At 37.4% G+C, this 22,864-nt stretch overlaps 1 protein-coding gene and 1 pseudogene across 1 annotated transcript in view; one reads left to right on the top strand and one right to left on the bottom strand.

Moving 5' to 3' along the window:
- Positions 1-22,864, bottom strand: part of LOC136258253 (uncharacterized) — a 194,826-nt gene that overhangs the window by 74,010 nt on the left and 97,952 nt on the right. Inside the window, exon 8 of the mRNA XM_066051572.1 lies at positions 11,407-11,505. Within this exon, the coding sequence (XP_065907644.1) occupies positions 11,407-11,505 (99 nt within the window). The remainder of the gene's footprint in view (positions 1-11,406; positions 11,506-22,864) is intronic.
- Positions 12,850-15,007, top strand: LOC136258536 (uncharacterized; annotated as a pseudogene).

Raw genomic sequence — 22,864 nt, 5'->3', positions numbered from 1 at the left:
ATAGTCCTACATAGTCAATCTATTACAGTACTAAAAACAAACAAGAAAACACTAACAGGCAGCTGGATTTTGAATTTTAAAAGGTTGCTAAAACCTGAATTTTGGTTTGCCTGCTGCCTGATCACAGTTGCAAGGCTAGAGACAAAACAAAGCAGTACACAGTCACCATTTCACGGCACAATAACAACTCATGGGAACAACACTAATGTCTGAGACTGAGACCACTTTATTAGAGTACCTTGATCTCACTGCTGAGCTATACACAATAGATTAAGGCACATGTTACTCATTCTCAGTATTGGAACTACCAGTTCCAGCCCTTTCTATTCCAGTTCCAGTTCTGGAACTAGAACTGGACTGGAACAATAATTTTGCTTTCCTTAAGACTGGAACTGGAACTGAAACTAGAACTATAATTTTGCTTTCCTCAAAACTGGAACTAGAACTACAACTATAAAGAAATTTTATCTAGTACTGAAACTAATACTGGAACTGGAATTGATCATAACCACACAGTTTTGGCCAATGAGATTTTATGCTCTTTACTTGGCCAGAATTTAATCTGCTGACAAAAAACACAATGTAGTATATAACTTCATAAAAGCTGTATGTATTACAACCATGTATGCATGTGTATATTAAAACACTGCTTGAAACAACTGATTGGCTATCTCAGTCACATTTTTATGTGTTTGATAAGTAGCTACAAGTCTTTTAATACCACATGCACCCTATATAGTGTTAGTGTTATAGTTGTTGGTGTAATAATGCTGATAACTAATATTAGCTAACAATTAAACCTAGCATAACAGTGAATGTTTATAATTCATTATGGGCTTTTTGTAATACTTTAGTTAAAATAAGTGTTGCTCTAGAAATTGAAGAATAATTCTAAATGTAATGGTTCTGAACTGGAACTAGAACTGTAATTTTAAAGGTTATGGTCCAGAACTGGAACTAGAACCACAATTTTAAAGATTATGGTTCCAAAACTGGAACTAGAACTGTAATAACTGGAACAACACTAGTAAACTAAGAGTTACTTAACATTTCATTTCACATAAATCACATGCTGCTGCAACAAGCACCATTAAGACTGTTACATGTTCCTAATGTGCATAATTTCATCATGCATGTACCCTCCTTTCTGTTAAAGCATAAAAATTTATAAGTATTTGCCCATTCGATATATGCATTTCCCCTTTCAATGTGTTCACAATACCAACTATTATGGTATAGTGTTGCTACAATGGGGTGATAGGGAACTGAGGAAGTTTGGGGAGAAATTGGGTGGATGAAGTGCTAATTATCTGTGCATGGCCAAACCAAATCAGTTATGCTAAAGTTAACTTATATGATTATTCATTGGTTGCTGCTATCATGTTGTGTTGCTATACACATATGGTGCATTGCTGCACTAAATGGAAGACATATTTGCTTCATGGTCAACTGTAAATCCAGTTGTTGTGCCATATCCACATTGCTTGTCTGCATGGCTTGTGCAAATGTTATTACAACAATTTCCTCAGTTGCCCTTTCCCCAAAGTACTTGTGCATAGATATCTGTATGAATATTATTTGTGTTTTGTGCTGTCATGTGGCAATTGTGCAATGTCATGTGGTAGATATTTACATGAGTGTTTGTTTGTTTGGTGTGTTTCTTCGGTGCATCACTATGAAGTATATAGCTTCACTGGTGTAAATCATTTTACAATACAGTGAAAACAGATGTATAAGGATATAAAGAAGCACATATTGAAACAAGGTCCTTTTATTTGATAAACTGACATGAAACTTTGTTAGCAAGAACCACTCTCCTCTCAATAAAATGTTCTATTATATTATAGTGTAGGGTAAACTTTGACAAATTAATTTTAAGGGCAACAATCTGGACAGCAACAACCAATCAAGATAATTGCAGAATTTATATCTTTTCATGTATGTGCACATATGGTGCACTATCCACGTACACACAAAATGTCTTTTAGGGTAAGCTCACTAGCCATATGGAAAAATCCAATGAAAAAAGAAGTAGTATTCGCAATAATTTATTCATGACAGATCTTTGGAAAATTGAAGCAAAATATTAGGATGCGTAATTTCCATGGCCAGTGATAATGATTGCCCCTGAATGTATTACAGCAATGTAGCTGAGTGCTATTTCATTCCATTTTCTGATGTACAGAAGTTAAAAGAATCTACATAATGACGTTAATTCTGGTAGCATATTGACAAGATTGCTCCTGACTGGAAGAAGGTGGCAGATTCCCTGGAATTTGATATACAGACAATTAGAGCAATAGAACAAAACTGCATGAAAGGCAGCCACATTAGATTGCTGTGACAATTTAATAAGAAACTGGCTGAGTACTGATCAGGGTCTGAAGCCGAAGACATGGCAAACACTGATCAATGCACTAAAAGATATCAAGAATTTGACAGCAGTTACAAGGGAAATGGAAGATGACATTCAAAGTCTTTCACAGTGAACAGTATGAATTTAAACTTCTAAATTAACTGTCACTTGTGACCATTGGTTATGGTCTAACCTTTACAATGCATACACTGTAACTAGGATTAGTTTTATAATGACAATTGCTAGGAATTTTCATACATTAAACTTCTATTTTTCAATGCACAAACAAGTAAAAATTGCAACTTTCATACATCCTATTACAATACTTATCATGTATTGTTATAACCATTTGTACCTTATTCAATTTTAAAGAATGCACTTTTAGTAGTAATCCATGTATATAGCAAAACAAATGTGTGGTGCAGCTGCTCATATATTATGTACCAGGGCAAAAGAGAGTGTCTCCCCCTCCTTTGTGGGTTTGTTAAAAGATCACTGTACTTTTCTCTAATAGAACACATTCATGCGCTCTAATAGAACTCACAATGCCTTCAGATATAGCAATAGGAATGTTTTAGGTTTGATTTCCTATAAGTGTATGCCCCCAGACCGCATATAGAAAGAATTTGGATATTTGTCTCAGTCAATTCCCCCACTCCTCTAACTAAATTGTTCCTGCAACATAGTTGCTAGTGCTATTACTAGCTAGCTATGTATAGCTACTGTACAATCTCAACAGGCATTCAGTAATTTGTATATGCTGTAGTATTTTATAATTAATTTAAAATAATTATTATGCAATAATTAATTAAGCTCTTTTCACATCAATGTGTACATGGGTGTATGGTTTAATTTTTTAGGAGCAACCTAACTAGAGGTTCAACAAGAGAGAAAGAAACTGCAATAAAACTAACTAACTATAATTTTATATCTGATCCAAGAAATCTGTATCAATGGCACAAATACAACTGTTATGGTGATTAAATCCAAAGTAAAATCACCAGCATTTATTCAAGTTTGAATAGCAGGTTTTGCGAATTTTCTCAGCATGAATTAAACAGATTTTGTACCAAGTTTGGTGCTTTTATCAAAATGTGAACGATTTTTTTGCTTAGCCGCTCTACTACTTACCCCACATAGACAATGTAGGGAAACTACAAAGTGTATGCTATTCTTTTAAAATTGGAGAAATTATTGACACCTGCAAGATATGTAATTATGTAATTCACATTACCAGGGGAAAACAGTTATTATTGTGCACTATTTTGTGTTATGAAATTTTGTACAGCAACACAGATTTTATATTCCTTAAAATTTTGCATATACATGTATACACACTATGGTACACCATCCACCTACATACAAAATGTCTTTGAGAATAAACTCATTAGTAGGCCCTGGCCTATTATGCCCAAAATTTTACCCATTATGCTTTTGAGCATTGCTCAAAAATTAAGCCTATTATGTTCAAAATTATGCTTTCAAAATCAAGATTATGCTCCAGAACTGACTGTTTTATTAGAGTATATTAGTGTTTTCTGACTGCTGTATTAGAGTAAGTGACTGCTCTATTAGAGTATTTCAATCTTATTTCTGCAAAGTGTGAATATCCAACAAAAAAATGGTCAATAAGTTATATTACATGTTTTTAAATGTGAAATATACTAATAATACTATTGGCAGTGATTATTTGCATTCTTTCAGGCACGCGTATTCCGTATTTTAATTAAAATTTTAAATATTGTCCTTATTATGCTGGCATTATGCTTGATGCTTTTGGTCACCTATTATGCTTTAAATTATGCCAGCATAATTGGCCGGGGCCTACTCATTAGCAATCACAATAACTAGTTAGTGTATTCATGATCAATCATTAGAAACTTTTTAAACCAGGCGCACGCCCACAGCCGGCCTGCGCCTGGTTTACTGAAATTGCAATTGTTTTCGTAAAAGTGTGTGTGTGTGTACCTATCTATCTACCTATCTACCTATGTTTGTCCGTACGCACCCACGTGAGCAAAATCATTTAATAACGGTAAAAACAGCTTTTACGTAAGAAGTAAAAGTGAAATGAAGTTTGTATTAAACTTCTACACAGGTGAACTTTGCTCTGAGGTGGTTTCTTTTCGGCGGACTGAAATACGGGTGTGGTGACTTTCCTCAGACTACCTTCCCCTTGAGGTTTTCAGGAATTTAGCCACTGAAAAACAACGGTGCAGGCCTCGTACACTGCCAGGAATAGCCTATCGCTTCAAGTTGAAAGGGGGCGTATCCCTTACGAACGCAAACGAAAATGAAGAGCAGCTTTGAGGCTTTGTCGAGAGAATTTGTGGGAAAAACACGTTAGTCACACTATAAAATAGTTTAGAAGATAGTTTTGTGCGTAATATGTTGGTAAAAGCGATTTATTTTTTTCCTTACTTTGGCCCCTTTTCTGTTACACCTTTTCAGCTATAAGTCACTAAGTCTAAGTCCTTGAAATTAGGTTAGGTAATCCTAAGGCTGCAGCACATGTTGCTGCAGACCTTCAGTGCTGGTCACTGTAAAGCATTAATACAATAATACAATTTAACAAACGCTTCCTTAGCAGTGCATAGCAACGTAATTGAACGAATTACGAATATTTCATGAATTACGAATATTTCATGAATTACGAAATACGAGAAATAGCTAATTATATTATTGCACAACCCAAACTACCCTATTGTAAAGTAGTAATACATAGTTGGTTAATTCATAGTAGTATATACTGTCTAGTTATTCCAGATGAGTTAGCTAGCTGCATGGCGCCTGGTTTTTAGAAGTAGCACAACATCAACTTGTTAAGCAGTGAAAAGAAAATATTGGAATGTTCATTGCCAGTGATCAGGGCCGCCCACAGGGGGGGCAACTGGGGCATTTTTCCACGGGCCCCAGCCTGAAAGGGGCCCCAGGAGGCCCCATGAAGGTCCCCCTGAATACCTGTTTAAAAGATCAATATACTCTAAAAGAGCAGTCAGATCTAAATACTCTAATAGAGCAGTCACAGCATTCTTCAGAGGAACAGTGTAGCAAGCTTATAGACAAGGAGATGTGGTTGGTGATGGGTAGTTATTGTTATTGCTAGCAGGTTGTGACCTTTTTTTTTTTTGTTGGTCTTCACCTTACAACTTGGGTCAAGGGCCCCACTTTAACTCTTTGCCCTGGGCCCCTTAATTCCTCTGGGCGGCCCTGCCAGTGATAATGGTAGCTACTCCCTTAAAGCAATAGTTTCATAACTATTATAAACGCTTGCTTAAAGTAATAGCAATAAAGCACTGTTCTGCATATAATACATAAATGTAAATAATGACTACCGTAGATTGGGTAATGTACGTGTTGCAAAATGTTTGAATGGAGTAATGCTTTACGAAATTAAATCACACAAAAACTATTCTACTGCAAAATTTTTCTACACCGTGACTTACAAGTTACCTATTGTAATTGCATGCAATTAGCCAATACATTTGTATTTGTTGTATGCCCACTGTGTTTTTACTATACTTTTATATTCCTTCATCGTTCCAGATCACCAGCAATTTACACAAGCAAGGACTGCAGTCCTAGCAGAGATGCAGGTTCCTATAACTATGCAGCTACATCTTCACCACAATGTAGCTATATAGTTGACACTTTAAATAGGCTAATTATAGTACTGTCATGCTTTAGAAATTGTTTCAGCATGCATGCTAGTGGTAACTATCATGACAAGCATGTCTCCAGTTTATAGCGAGCAGCATTAAAATAGTGCTGGTGGACAAAGAGAATATTGATCTGTATTAGCTAGCTATAGCTATATATGCATACACAGAGACCCCACTACATAGTTATGTACATCATTATAATTATGATTATTATCATGCAGTCACATACGTTTAGCTAGATCTAGCTACTGCAGATAATTTGTTATTTACGGAATTACATATGATTTATTGGTGTCACGTGTAGTATATCCTTTATAGCTTGTGTGAATTGAAAGAGTAGCTACTGTAAACTGAATCAGACTAGCATGCTGTAACTGGTAGTCCACTTAATCTTTTCGATTTGTAGCTATGTTAGCTATGCTCCACTGCTGATTTTTACATGCAGCTGATGGTAGCTACAGCTGGCTGAGTGATTTTCTGCATTGACAATTTTCCGCATTAAAATAGTAGCTATTTTCGTATGCATCTTGACCTTTCGAAATTAAAATACTCTGGATATTAATCATATGTCAATTTTTCTCCACACAAATTTCCCAATCTACGGTATACTCTTGGTAGCATACTATTAATAATTTTACCACCTTACGTTGTTCAAGCTACTAGGCTTAAGCATAATATCGTATAACGGGAATGATTCGCGGAAGAAAACATTCGCGAATTTCGCGATTTTAGGTGCATTCGCGAATGTTTTCTTGCTAAATTTTTCCTATCAGTTGATGTAGCATTCATGTAACGAGTGCATAAGCGGGTAGCTACTCGCCTTGCTACTCGCTAAACTGTTATATATGCGTAACGGTATAGCCAGTGACCGTAGCGTGTGATTCGAACAGAGATGCAAACTTCAGTGACAGTGGAAAAATCAGTGCTACTAAATGGGGCAAGCATAATTGCAGCCCAGTGATTCACTGTGCCGGAAATGGCGTGTCTTAGCCTCGGTTTTAGTGCCGCCCCAAGGCTATAGGCGTGCCTATCGTCCGCGCTCATTATCGTGAATGCCTACTTCTCCAGCGAAACAGCAATCATGCATGGCTACTAGTATGCGTAGTACGCAACATGTCAGAGTCAGCCATATAGTCGAGCGTTCCCTAGCTATCCATAGGAAAAAAGATTAATTCGTTGCGGGCGCACCCAATTATTAATTAATTTATGCAATAAATCGCGAACGTTTTCTCGCGAATGAGGAAATTGTAGATCATTCGCAAATGTTTTCTTCCGCGAATTATTCCCGTTGTACGGTATTATGCTAAAATTAGCCTTCTAGCACTTCTCAAAAAATTCCCCTGCTATCTTATTTTATCTGCATTATATTCCCACATTGTTCATCTGCTTTATACTCATACAGAGTGCAAGTGATTAAAAACTTGCTAATTAAAGAGTGTGGCACCCATTGTGCTTGCAAGTATTCATCCCATTTTGTTTGGGATGAATACTCACAAGTAAAACATGTGCCAAGCTCTTTAATTAGCAAGCTTTTTAATTACCTGCACTTTTACGAGACAACATTGCATTTGAGTGGTACCATAACTATAGTGACTTTAGTTTTAGACATATTGCCATATGTAGCTAGAGTTAGACTATTCGCAGTGAAAAACCCTCGAACAAAAGTTGCTAATGTTGCCAACATTTTACTGTTCATTGCTCTACATAGTAATGATAGGAGAAATATTGGAGCATTGCTCAAAAGCATAATAATAGGCTCAGGCCTATAGTATGTTCAAGTTGAGCTGAATCCTCAAAAACATCTAATAACTCATGGATGCAATTACACACGATCTTGAAATTTGTCTTGTTTGTAGTACTGCTTGATCCGCTAAAAATATTTCAAAATCATTTTGTTCAAATGTTTGACATAATATTTACGGCCAATCAAAATTTTCACAATACATTTCCTACGGGGAAGCCATATAAGTACAGTGTCCATTACAGTCCTTTCCCGAGCTTGTAATGAAGCCAAACCGTACGTGTCTGTTGCTGACATCTTTGCTGTTACCAATAATCATCTGGTTAGTTGAAATGTTAACTCTGTTGAGAAAAAATCCACTTTTATTTTTAGCTGTTTTTTCAGGATTCAGCTCAACGTGAACATACTATAGTAAGATTCATTGAACGGAGTTCTAGCAAATCAAATTTCCACCCACGCTCCCAACCCTATATACAATGATAGATACCTTCCTCTTCCACATTGTTAACTATAGTTATACCAAGAGTAAATAATGGAGTATGTTGCATATGACCATATATCCATATTATGTATTTGATACATATTCTTTGCTATAACAATAATAGCACAGCTGATTACCCTGGAATATAACATAAAAAGCTAAAACAGTGGTAGATAGATTATTTGCAATGAAACACCTTTCATCAAAGTTTTGTTGTCAATTTTTCAGTGTTTGTTAGTGTACAAAACAAACTAGAATCTGAGGAATGTAAAAACTGTATAGCTAAGTATCCAACATATCTGGGGCGGTGGAGCAGGCTAAAGAGTGAGGGGGCCAGGCCAGCTGTATATTGAAGACTAAAAAAAGTCACTACTTGCTGACAATAGCTGCTCTCCACCAATTATATCTCCTTATTTATAACTACATGTATGTAACTAAGTAGCTTGCTACACTGCTTCTTTGAATACTGTGACTGCTCTATTAGAGTATCCAGTTCCTGACTGTTCTATTAGAGTATCTTGATCTTTTCTTGCAAACAGCGTCCCATAAAAGTGGGGGGAGGGGGGCATGGCCCCCCGGGTCCCCCGTCTCCACTGCCTATGTGATATATCAATGTGTTTAGAGGCTTAGAGAAGATAAGATACATTGGCATAAGATACACATGTTATGCAGTACAAACCGTAATAATGGCAGCAGATTGCTGACATGAAACAACTTGACTGCTATATTTGAGTAGTTGAGGAGCACATAAATATATAAGTCTTTTAGAGGATTTTTAGGCTGCACTCATAGCATATTAATTTCAGCAATAATTGGCTCAACTATTTCTTTCGCTACCATACATATAGACAAATATACATACATATATGAATGAATTTGGAAAAACCTGGTATTGACACATAAAGCTTTGTTGGTAGATATGGTAATTTATTAGTATTTAGCAATTATCAGAACTTACAGGAATCATTGGTACAATTTAGGGGAATATTCTTCTCAATATTCCATTCTAAAGTTACTTTCAAAATGCTATATGTAGCTACAGCACCCTAATCTATAAAATTAATAGCTTGTTGCAAGTGCACTTAGCATTGCTACAAATTCTTAGAGTATAATCGTCTATGCTAGCCAAGCATACTATTGAAATTTTACATTTTACGTACCCATGCATGTTACTACTTATATTGAAAATCAGTGACATGAATCCTATTGTGTGATCTATTATATAGTATAAGCCAACAAATACTCCTTTCATATGATCACTTTAAACCAGGTTGAACCCACATTCAACCTGGGTTAACGCGTTCATATGACCACCATAACCAGGTTGAACATGGGTTGAACCCAGAAGTCATAACGGAGTTCAACCCTACAAAGGAGTAGGGTTGAACTCGGGTTTAACTCAGTTTATGGCTTCAAAAGCGAGTTGTGGTTTTTAATGAATACATAAAATGCATAGAAGACAATTATCACTCAATGAATACCATCATGTGATGATTGCTTGTGAACAGAAACCGGGTTGAACCTGGGTTGAATGTGGGTTACTCAAGCCGGGTTGAACCCACTTTTGGGTGGCCATATGAAAAGGGTGTATGTGATAGAACCTGCTGTCACACTACATCTACTCCCAACTATACATACATAAACAGATACACACATAGCAAACACATTAATTTTGTACACTAGTTGCCAATGCAGTGAACTATCTGTGATGCATACCACTACCCATCGATGATATAATCTTGGAATTAGGTGATTGAAATAAAATTGCTTTGTGGTAGTGGTTCATTTTCAGCATAAAAATGAAGCAATAAAATTGTCTGTGGAAATGTTAAACCATTTATTCTCGTAGACATAATGCTGCCTTGTCTTCATTCATAAAAAGTAATGATTAAAGTCTAAGGGTTAAATTCTAACAAATCATGGTTCCACACCCACCCTCCTAACCTCAAATTCCATTACAAACTAGCCATCAGTAACACTCAACAATTCTATTCCATGTTCTGTCATAAAATCCACTATTATAACTAAAAGTTTTTATACAGTGAGTCAGGGCGGATCCTACGTAGGTGCAGCAATACAATAGGGGACAAAAATGTTTACATTTTGGTCTTTTCTATGATACAATCATAAAATAATCATAATTTTATTAGCTTTTCATTTTTAAAAATGATTACATCATCATTTTTATTACCAATCGTAATTTTGGTAGGATCACTAATCATTTTAATGATTACAATTGTTTTTATCATAACGCAATCATTTTAAAAATGATTGTAACCAGTTTTAGCATAAATCATATTGGCACTATTTTTAAAAAAAACAATTATTTTATTAAATGCTATCCCACTAGGGACCTGTGAGAAGGCTAAAGCCTGTGAATACAGGGAGTCTGAAACATGTAACTGAAATGTTGAAGAATGCAGAAAAAAATCCCAGACCCAGTGGTGTCTTGATCCCCCGCAACATGCAGCCTAGGCATGCACCAGAAGAGCCACAGCAGCCAGGATCTGTGATCTTCTCTGCATTTAACCTCTACTTAATCATTGACTTCTTGCCATCAAGAGGGTTTTATTAACTTAGTAATTGTTTTTTTTTTAATGATTGACAATCATTATAAAAACCAATACAAATATCATAGTTTTTACTATCGTTTTTTTATAAAATGATGATGCAATAATAAAACAGTTCATTTTTTCATCCTAATTTATCATAAAATAAAATGAAACGTAAACTTTTTATGTTAATCACAACTGTACTTTAATATCATTAATTTTAAAGTGAATATTCAAATAGATTACGATGTAACAACATTTCTCTCTAAGACTACACTGAAATGCTATCATAACCTTCTAATCCAAGAGCCAGAAGTTCAATCAGACAGAGCTTCTCAACCAACACACTATATACCAAGTTTTGTGATCTTGACACCCACAATAAACTAGACTGGTATGTAATAGGATATGGATACTGTGAAAGGCTTCAGATAACAAACAAAACTACAAAAACATCTGCAAAACTGAACCATACAAGACTGGTCCAGCCAATAAAGCTGGTAGTGAGCTGTACTGTATACCAATTGTAACAGTCACTGATTCAATTGAAAAACATACTCGACAATCGTCACATTATTATACACTATATCACATACATTGTATGATCAACTTACTTCAGTCTGACAATTGACATTGGCATTAGCAGCTAATAACAAAATGGCCACATTGTTGTGGCCATATTTTGCTGCTTGATGTAATGGAGTCCATCTTTTCTATAAAATAACAAACAACAATTAGTGATATAAAGACATACATTATTGATTATCACATCAAAATAAGGTAGCTAATACAACTACATATATTAGTGCTGAAACGATTATTCAGTTATTTGACTATTTGGTTGGTATGACACTATTCGATTCGTTACTACAATATTCAAATAATCATTAGCACTTTGTACACTTTATTAAGATGGAAAAGCCAGCTTTGAAACTTAAGATTGTGAATGAGTGATATATCTATAATGTAAAAATTCCATTTTAGAATAGACAGAAATAGATCTTAGGCTTTGCCTTGCTCCATAACAAAAGGTTTCAGCACTTATTTAATAGAAGTATAAGCTTTAAGAATAATCAAATATTCGGTTGTTTTGTTCACAGTTATTCAAATAGTAAAAATTGCTATTCATTTCAGCACTATACTGTATATTTGCAATAAGAAATTCTTTGATGAACTGTTTGGGAACAACTGATTCAATGATATGAAAAAAACATAATAATATGTCAGAATATTAGTACAGGCATTTTAACAGGAATATTGGGTCAACCTTAAACTAATTGCAACAAAAGCAAACTCAACAGATTTTGTTTCCTTATTATGTCCTCATTGACAGAAAAAAAAGTCCTAAGGAATCCTCCTGGGGGAACAATGTGAAAATCACTGAAACATAAACCCACTTTTTTGCTTCTTAATGCTTTTATGGTTTCACAGTATTTATTGTTATATCTCAGCTAGGATGTTACCTGTATCAAAACTTAATATACCATTATAAAGCCCTTGCAAAGACAAATCTTTTGGTACTAAAATTATCACTCTAGGATAATGTGTTAACAAGTTATAATCATATACATTGTATCTTGAGTTTGCCTACTTTTTGTACATGTTTTGCACCTGAAACACCAGAGAGCAATGATGATAACGATCCAGACGTTGCCGAATCTGCTGATGTAGGTAATAGTCAATACTTGGATGAAGCCCACACCTTTTATGATAAGTTAATGTCAGGAGATATTTGTGCTGAAGAAGCACAATCCTCCTGTGTTCTGGAAAAAATCAAGGATAGTCTTAAGAAGAATGCAGAGTCCATGAGCAAATCTTCCAGAACTTCAGCTTTGTGGATTCAGTACATGAGCATGATGGACATTTTACGCAAATTTATCAGAGCAGAGCGTACAGGTAACTGACAGTTACATCTGCAGTCCATCCAAGCTATGCTTCCATACATGGCAGCTTCAGGTCACAACTCCTACACTAAATCTGGCATGCTGTATTTGCAGCAGATGTCGACCCTCCCGACTTAACATCCTAATGTTCTGCAACATTTCAGTGAGGGATTACATGTGATCCGAAGAAGCAACCGTCTGTGGGCAGGCCTTTCATCTGACCTTGTCATCGAGCAAGTTTTGATGAGAAGCTTAAAGACCAGTGGAGGTCTCACACGTGGACGTGGAATGACTGAAAATCAGCGTCTATTGTGGCTGCTGTCAAGGCCTGCCTGTGCAGAAGTTAATCAGGCAATGCAGGATCTCACCGGGGTTAACTACAACACTGGGGAGCAGAATAAGGATATGACAACAGCAAGACAAGCACGTGACTGGAAAGACACATTAACTGTACTCCAGTATTTGCAAGAAAGGAACCCATTTAGCATGGACCCAAGTCTGAGAAGCATTTCCACTGGAGTGCATGCCCACCCCGCTGTCAATGTTGATGAAGCAGCAGCAGTCGGGGACATGATATTGACACAAATGAATGGGACTACACCTGCTAAGTATACATTTCAGAAAAAAAACCAGGTAGTCACTCTTGGCATGAAGTCATCTTCTGTCAAGATTGATGGGGATAGAATTCAGATTGACCCACTGCTTCTCTTTCAAAGACTTACTACTGTCATGCAATCATCAGATGATCTGGAGTTAGCCTTCAAGCATGAGTTGTGCAGCTATCCACCTGCTCTCTTTGATTCCTCTCTTTTGCTCCATGAAGCAGACAAGCCAGCAGTTGCTGATGCAATATGGAAGATTTGTGAAAGTAGCGTCCCAGTAGATATCCCAGATGATGGCATTCAGTATGTCCTGGATGGTTGAGCACTTTTACAACGCATCCCATGGTCTCGCGGTTCTACATATGGAGACATCTGCCACCAGTACACAGAATATGTAGCAAGAAAGTACATGGATGCCATAGTTGTATTTGATGGCTATGAAAATATTAATACAAAACATATGACACATCAGAGACGATCCAAAGGAAAGGCTGGTGCAACTGTGACAGTTGCTGCTAACATGACCACTACAATGAAGAAGGACCAGTTTTTGGCCAACCAAAAGAATAAGCAGCAATTCATTTTTTTGTTGAGTGCAGAACTGGAGAAGAACAACTGCAAAACTTACCATGCACCTGGAGATGCTGATCTTTTGATTGTTCAGAAGGCTGTTCAATCAGCTACTACCAGTAACACTGTGCTAGTTGGTGAAGACACTGACCTCATTGTCCTGCTCTGCTACCATGCAAGACTTGATTCCCATGACCTCTTCTTTCGTCCTGAGCCAAAAAAAAACACAAAAAAGCTTCGTGTCTGGAATATCAGAGCCACAAAAGAAAAGCTTGGTCAAGACATCTGCAACAACATCCTCTTCATCCATGCTATTCTTGGGTGTGACACAACATCACGTCTCTACGGGGTTGGAAAGGGGACATCCCTTAGCAAGTTCAAAGCAAGCAGTATGTTCTGTGAGCAGGCAAAGGTGTTCCATTCTAATTCAGCTTCCACACATGATGTGATAGATGCAGGAGAGAAAGCTCTAGTACTAGTCTACAATGGAATGTCAACTGACACATTGGATTCCCTCCGACATAAACGATTCTGTGAAAAAGTAGCTTCAAAAACATCCCATGTAAAACCACAATCATTGCCACCAACTTCAGCAGCAGCAAAGTACCACAGCCTTCGCGTGTACCTTCAAGTTCAAGAATGGAAAGGATCAGCTGCAGAACTTAATCCCATAGACTGGGGATGGTAGGAGTGTGAAGAGGGATTTGTGCCACTTCAAACATCACTACCTCCTGCTCCTGAACATCTGCTACGGGTGATTAGATGCAACTGCCAGACTGACTGCAGTACATTAAGATGCTCATGCAAGAAACACAACATTGAGTGTACTCTTGCTTGTGGTAACTGCAAGGGAACTGGGTGCACAAACACATCTTATGATAATGATAATGAACCTGTTGAGTAGTTATACACAGACTGACATTTGCTACAATCTCTTTGATTGATATCACCTGTATTAATTATATTATTTTGATAATAACTTGTTAACACATTATCCTAGAGTGATAATTTTAGTACCAAAAGATTTGTCTTTGCAAGAGCTTTTTAATGGTATGTTAAGTTTTGATACAGGTAGCATCCTAGCTGAGATATAACAATAAATACTGTGAAACCATAAAAGCATTAAGAAGCAAAAAAGGGGGTTTATGTTTCAGTGATTTTCACATTGTTCCCCCACGAGGATTCCTTAGGACTTTTTTTCTGTCAATGAGGACATAATAAGGAAACAAAATCTATTGAGTTTGTTTTTGTTGCAATTAGTTTAAGGTTCACTCACATATTGGCTGTACTATATCATAATCACGTGGAACCACTAAAACACTTACATTTACCAAACATTTGTGTACATATGTACTTTCATTATAGATTTTGTAGGAATTTTGAAAAAGGTTTCATTGCAGCTAAGTGACTGTTCTATTAGAGTATTTAGTATTGCATCACTGCTTTATTAGGGTATATAGATCTTTTTTACTAAACATGTTGTTATAATACTGCTATTACACTAAATTGACATTGCCATTATGTGAGACACCATTGATTAACTAAGATATAAAAGATTCTTAATGTGTTCTGTTTAACGACAAATCCAATATTCTGGAAACTTAAAGTATCACTCTCTCCATGTTTCAAGTAGTGTGTAAAATTCAAATGTATTTCCCGACACCCCTGGAAACCCCCTTGGTACACCCTAGGCTTGCACCAATTATGCCGACATAATTTTGAGCATAATAGGCTAGCAAAAGCATCAAGCATTATGCCAGCATAATAGGACGATTTTCAAGACTTTTAATTAAATACACAATGCGCACACCAAGAATACGGCAAAAAACGAACACATTACATCTTAATACTGCATTTCACATCCAGAAATAGTGCAATGTCATCATTTTTATTATTTCTTAGCTGATTATTTAGACTTTAAGATCGAGATACTCTAATAGAGCAGTCACTTACTCTAATACAGCAGTCAGGAAAGGCTGATTTATTCTAATAATTCAGACAACTCTAGAGCATAATCTTGATTTTAAAAGCATAATTTTGAGCAAAATGGGCTGGAGTTTTGTGCAGTGGCGTAGCCAAGGGGGGGGGGGGGGGGGGGGCAAGGGGAGGTATTTGCCTCCCCGTCACTAAGTGATGTTATTTTTTAACTTCCGTCACAAGCTTTCCAGTAACTGACATGCATCCCAAATTAACTGTTTGTGCGCTACTACGCGAGTGCACACAACATTCAACTCGTTTGTGAATGGTGATAATAATACGATGGTTTCTTGCGCGTTACAAGCAATCAGTAAAATGATGCACTAAAAATAAGGTATGCTCGAATCCCCAGGGGTTTCTCCCGTATAGACACTATGCTTTCACAGAACGAAAATATTAGACACAATGCTATCTAATCCAAAACAGCCAAGCTGTAAAAAAAGAGTGCGGCCCTGAGAAAGGCTATGGTGAAAAAAGATGTGAAATCCAAGGTGACGGCCAAGAAATGGCTGTGATGGTAGGTTAATGGTAAAAATTTTAATAACGACAATTCAGGTGAATTTTGTGCCAAGACCAAGCGGCACCAAATTCACCTGAATTGTTGTTATTAAATTTTTACCATTAACCTACCATCACAGCCATTTCTTGGCCGCCACCTTGGATTTCACATCTTTTTTCACCATAGCCTTTCTCAGGGCCGCACTCTTTTTTTACAGCTTGGCTGTTTTGGATTAGATTTCACTTCTTTTTGTATTTGTATACCCCAAAGCCGGCCTATGGCCGGCTTTAGGGCTTTTTAACCTGTCATTTTTTCTTTACTACAGGAAGAAGAAAAGATGAAGCAGGGTGATTTCTTTGTAGCTGACCTCTCTGCAAGGTGACCCTTCTAGCTGATCTCTCTACCGGATGACTAAGTCTTGTTTGTAGCTGAACTCTCTACAGGGTGGTTTGTTTGTAGCTGAACTCTCTACAAGTTAACTTCTTCTAGCTGATCTTTCTACAGGGTGATTTGTTTGTAGCTGAATTCTCTACAGGGCAATTTGTTTGCAGCTAAACTGCTGAACTCTCTACAATGTAACTTCTTCTAGCTGAATTCTCTATGGGTGGCTTGTTTCTAGCTGATCTCTCTACAGGGTGACTTGTTTCTAGCTGAACTCTCTACAGGGTGATTTGTTTGTAGCTGAACTCTCTACAAGGTAACTTCTTCTAGCTGATCTTTCTACAGGGTGATTTGTTTGTAGCTGAATTCTCTACGAGGCAATTTGTTTGCAGCTGAACTCTCTACATGGTAGTTTCTTTGTAGCTGAACTCTCTACAATGTGACTTCTTCTAGCTGAACTCTCTACAGGGTGACTTGTTTCTAGCTGATCTCTCTACAGTGTAACTTGTTTCTAGCTGAACTCTCTACAGGGTGATTTGTTTGTAGCTGAATTCTCTACAAGGTAACTTCTTCTAGCTGATCTTTCTACAGGGTGATTTGTTTGTAGCTGAATTCTCTACAGGGCAATTTGTTTGCAGCTGAACTCTCTACATGGTCGTTTCTTTGTAACTGAACTCTCTACAAGGTAACTTCTTCTAGCTGATCTCTCTACAGGGCAATTTGTTTGTAGCTAAATTCTCTACAGGGTGATTTATTTCAGCTGAACTCTCTACATGATGGCTTCTTTGTAGCTGAACTCTCTATTAGGTACCTTCTTCTAGCTGATCTGACTACAGGGTGACATGTTTGTAGCTGAATTCCCTACAGAATAACTTGCAATGTAATATAACTGAGTAAATTACACATGCAGCTGAATGCTTTATTAGGGTGACTGTTCTATTAGATTATCTCGATCTCGCATTTGCTGCACGTAGTTGCCTTTCGAATCATAACTCAGTGATTTGTAATCCGATTCTTCTGTACTACTGCAAGAACTTTCCATGATGATTATTCCAGCTACATACTGATTTTCAGCTCGTTGCTCTAAGCGGTTTGCCTGGTAGACACGAAAACTAATAGTTTTTTTATTCATAAAAATCGATCGCGTAATTTTGACACAGGTTGGGTTTTGTGTCATATCTCCATGGTCTTTATTCCGATTCCTTTCAAACCACAAAAAGGCACTCCTACGATGGTTGCTCCATCTACATATCAATTTTCAACTGATTCCTCCAAGGGGTTTACCCTGTAGGCGCAGTGGCGTAGCCAGCCCTTTATGCTTACCAGGACTAACCTGTCAAACCTGAATCTAACTTGTGGTAACTCTCTACAGTGTGCAAATTCGCATGAGCTATCTAGGGGGTCTGGGGGCATGCCCCCCCAGGAAATTTTGAGATTTTAGGTGCTCTCAGATGCAATTTGCATTAAAAATCACTCACTTGGGATGGAATTTTGGAGTGCAGAGTATGTAGATAATTTAGCTAGTATAATTGAGATATTTGTAGTGGCATCAATATTATTCAATAGAATTTACAAAGTATGTGATCTATGTAGCAGCTACAAAAATGTCTAAAATGCATTAATTAATTTTGTGACCTATCATGCTAGTCATGCACTATTATAGTATTATTAGTTTATAGTAAATATACAATAGTTTACAATACAGTAAATGAATTCATGCTTACAGCAGCTATAGTGTAGTGTACACTGCATGTATACAGGGGTCGGGTGAATGACTAAGATTCCTCGATGTATAGACTAGCCATAGTAGCTATAGCTGAAATAAATCAAAACAAGAAGTGAGTTAAAGTGCACTGACATAATATACATGTGTGTAGCTAATTTTAGAACTGCCTTCATGAACTTGTGCTAATTTATAAAAATACAACCAACTATAGCTGAATGTATTATACATGCAGTAGTTATTTTAATACAATCCTTGTGTTTTTGTCTTTAGAAGCAAAGCAATCAACAACATCATCAAGAGAGAGTTCACTTGCAAGCTTCTTCTCAATGGCAAGAATACTAAGGTTCTTCAACCTTTCCTCACCCATAGATGCTCTCAAGTATGTTTTAATTCTCTTAAGAGCAGAGAAGGACCTTTCGCAGTGAGCAGTGCTTACCACCATGGTCATGGATATTTGAACAGCCTTAATCAAAGTTGGAAATGCACTCTTCAATGGAAGCAATTCCAGAAAAACATCACGAACATTTTCCAGTTCATAGTTAGCTAAGGTTTTCTTTGCTAAAGTAGCCTCCATAGACAAGCAGTCATAGTCTAAGTTATACCCAATAGCAAGAGGCTTCAGGGTGGATGCATCCAAAAATGTATTTGATTGTGGGTTGATTGAGGAGATTGCCTTCATGAGTTTGATGTTTTTGTGACTAAACCGATCCCTAAGTTCCAGTAGGAGAGAATCTAAAACAGGAAAATACAGAACAACCTTGTAATTTTGACTAGTTGACAGTGTATCTCTAGCTCCTATTGATTGGTACACAATTCCATCATCAAACCGACAAGGTGTTTTTCTCTGTCTGTGTGACTGCACTGGATCATTGATATCAATGTTGTTAGCTTCAGCTACTGATTTTGCATAAGTAAACAACTTTTCCCATTCAGTATCTGTGCGGAAATGCTGCAAGGTAGATTCAGTAGCTGCAACTAAATTTGCAGCTTTACTCAAATCAATCTATGTGCTTTGCATACTATCAGACAGGCTTTTTGTACAAGTTAAAACTCGATCAAAAATAATCAAAGATATCAAAAATTTAAAATCTTTAATCTGTAAAAGCAAACCATTGGCTTCAACAGCTTTTGTTCGGTCAGACCCCTCTGTAATTTCTTCGAGTGCTGAAATCAATGAGTCAAACGTGCAACAAATAGCATTTACAGCACCATGCCTACATGCCCAACGTGTATCACTTAGTCTTTGCAACTCGCGTGTAGGCTTATCTGGATGCAATCTTTTCTGTGTTGCTACAAAGGTTGTATGTGCTTTTGATGCAGACATAAAAACGTACAAAGACTCAAGGAGGGAAAAAAAATCATGAGCTAGCTGAACTTTTTTTGAACAGTCCACAAGCACAAGATTAAGTACGTGTGCATAACAGTGAATGTATATGGCACTAGGATATCTGTCCTTAATTCGCTTCTGCACACCAGTACAGTGCCCACTCATTACAGATGCACCATCATATCCTTGTGACACTATCATAGATGGATCTATCTTATGCTCTTCCAAAGCCTGTATAATATATGTAGATAAGCTCTCAGCATTAAGACTTGTAGCCTGAACAAATGTAAGGAATCTTTCATTGATAATTCCCTCTCTATCTACATATCTCACAACTATAGATAGCTGTTCTTGTTTACTGACATCTTTTGTCTCATCAGCCATCAATGAGAAAAAGCCAGACAGACGCACTTCAGCAGAGATTCTATCTCTGATCATTTTGCCCATTATCTTCAATATTGAATTCTGAATGTCTGGGGATAAGTAATTGGCATTTTTTGGTCCTTTATCAATGCGCTCTTGGACGATTGGATCGTGTTTGGCAATTATAGAAAATATTTCAAGAAATTACCTTTGTTAAGTGAGCTTTCAGATTCATCATGCCCCGAAGGGCAATCTCAAGACGGCCAGTCAGGAGCAGTGTTTCTGCAACACTTTTTAAGTAACGCCTATTGTTATAAATTTGTCTATTTCTAGTTGAATCAAAGTGATTGCAGATTGATTTCCCAAGCTTTTTATTTTTATTATAATCATTCCATGACTGCATGGCTAAAGTGTGGGTCAGACATTTTGCATGACCTTCTAAAATTCCAGCCTTACTCTTACCAGGTGCATGTTTCCAATCACTGAAGCCATCTTTTGTGAATACATCTTCATTTTTTCCTCCTTTGGCATTAAAGTGACGACAAGCAAAGCAGAAGGCAGCATCTCTTTCCACTGAATATTCCAACCAGCTATGAGTGGTGAACCACTTTGGATTGAATGATCGATTTTGCTTTCCCATCTTTTTTGTAGGGTAGCGAAACATTGATGGGCTTGGTTGCACAGGACTGTGATCTTGACTTGAACTTATGTCAGATGGTGGACCAGAGATTGGTAGCTTTTGTGACACAGTGATTGGATAAACTGCAAAATAGATAATTCATCAGTTATTTTGATACTCACATGATAATAAAAATTATATTACCCATTCAGCAGTTAGCTTATTCATAAGTTCATAACTAACCAGGTGCCTCAGACTCAGTATCTGAATTGTTCTCATGGGTCTCATTGGGAAAATCAGGCTCGAATTCTTCAGTCACCAGTTCAGCGTCCACTTCAGTGGAATGGCTTCCTGCTGTGTCAATTGCCTGCTCATTGTATAGTGCCAAAGGACACGAGTCAGACTCACGTTGTACAGTGCGACTCTCACACGAACTGTCAGTTGTTACATTGCAGCTGTTAGCTGCAGCTGCCACGCAAATACTACTGCTATTCGTGCCATTTATCAGATCGACACATTCATTACTAGCCTCGTTATTGGTGCTCTTCCTTCTTTTGTTCTGGCAGTCAAAAAGGGTTAGCTGGCCTACAGCTAAAGTTCGGCTTGACGATCCACGTTTTGACATCATCAACTCACGTGAATATAGTTGTAATATATGATTGTGGGTTTAATTTACATCCCAGGCTCCACCTTAATGGTTGGAACCAACCAAATGAGTACAAGTAACAACTGGGAGTGTAAGTACTGTCAATTGTGTTGTAAATAAGACTCAGTTTTAACTTTATCCATAATATACGGTATATACAATCATATAGATATAGGCCACAGCTTAGTTAAGAGTTCCTTAAACTTTACTAGGACTTTGTCCTCAGTTACCCGGGCTTTATGTTCACTTACCAGGGTTTAAGCCTGTGTCAGCCCGGGTGTAGCTACGCCTCTGTGTAGGCGTGACAGACCTTCGACCTTATTTTACGCAAATAATGGGTCATAACTCCGTGAATGTTCATCGGATTCCTACCAAAGTTGGTACACAGATCCACCTTAATGAGCCCTTTAAGTGTGCCAAATTTCAGCCCGATCCAAGCACGCATTCGTGTTTTATGGCGGATTTTGCGAAGTGTGCGAAATGAAGTAGAAGAAAAAAACGAAGAAATTAAAACGAAATTTTGTTCGCTCGTATCTCGGAAATGGCTTGAGCGATTTTCTTCAAATTTGGTATGTAGACTCCCCTAACTGGGCGGCACGTCTCTAGCAAATTTGGTTCCAATCGGATAAGGGATCACAGAGCTACATAGGTATGAAAATTGCGTTTTCTTTCTTCCTGTTAATATACTCACGGTGTGGCGCGCCGGCTTCTTGGGCCGCACGACACACTATCGTGTGTCTTGATATTTAGCCTACACTACTCATGTGATAGTGAATTTTTCGAACCTAGATAAATGACCCCGCTCAAAGTGACTTCGCAAAAGTCACAACTCAGAAGTGACAAGTGATGTGCAATGGTGCTACAAACCTACGAGGTGATAAAGTGTTAAATGGACCAACTTTATTTTCCCGAGTTAATCACTCTGGATCTTCGTACAGTCATGTAGTGGCATGCCTTTTTCACTTTGTCAGTCAGTCAGTCAGATGATCCGTCACTAGTCTCGCGCAGCCAGACCACTATTTCTCCCAACGGCGCTTATCGATTAGAGATTATAAGCGTCTGCTCGAAATAGGGTCTGGTACACTTCCAATGGGCCAGTTGTGACAGCACCCGGCAGGAATGTGAAGTGTCGATTACACCGCTCGAAAAGGCGTTAACAAGCACACGTAAGAATTCGCCATTGCATGCTGGTTCTTTTTTATTTAAATTTTAAGGGTGCATTATCAACACCTATAAATTCTAATCGAGGTGCTGTCACAACTGGCCTATTGGAAGTGTACCAGACCCTATTTCGAGCAGGCGCTTATAATCTCTAATCAATAAGCGCCGTGGGGAGAAATAGTGGTCTGGCTGCGCGAGAATAATCCGTCACAAGCTTACAAATTCTGTTAACAGGAAAGGCGTAGAGTTGGGATTTCGTGACAATACATGGCGATTGAATTTCGCTGGCTGAAGTGAGTGAGCTCGTCATACTATGCC

This window comes from Dysidea avara, chromosome 6 (genome assembly GCF_963678975.1).
Source record: "Dysidea avara chromosome 6, odDysAvar1.4, whole genome shotgun sequence".
NCBI classification, from domain to species: domain Eukaryota; kingdom Metazoa; phylum Porifera; class Demospongiae; order Dictyoceratida; family Dysideidae; genus Dysidea; species Dysidea avara.
The sequence above is the reverse complement of the archived record's forward strand: the minus strand, read 5'-3'. Positions and strand labels throughout refer to the sequence as shown.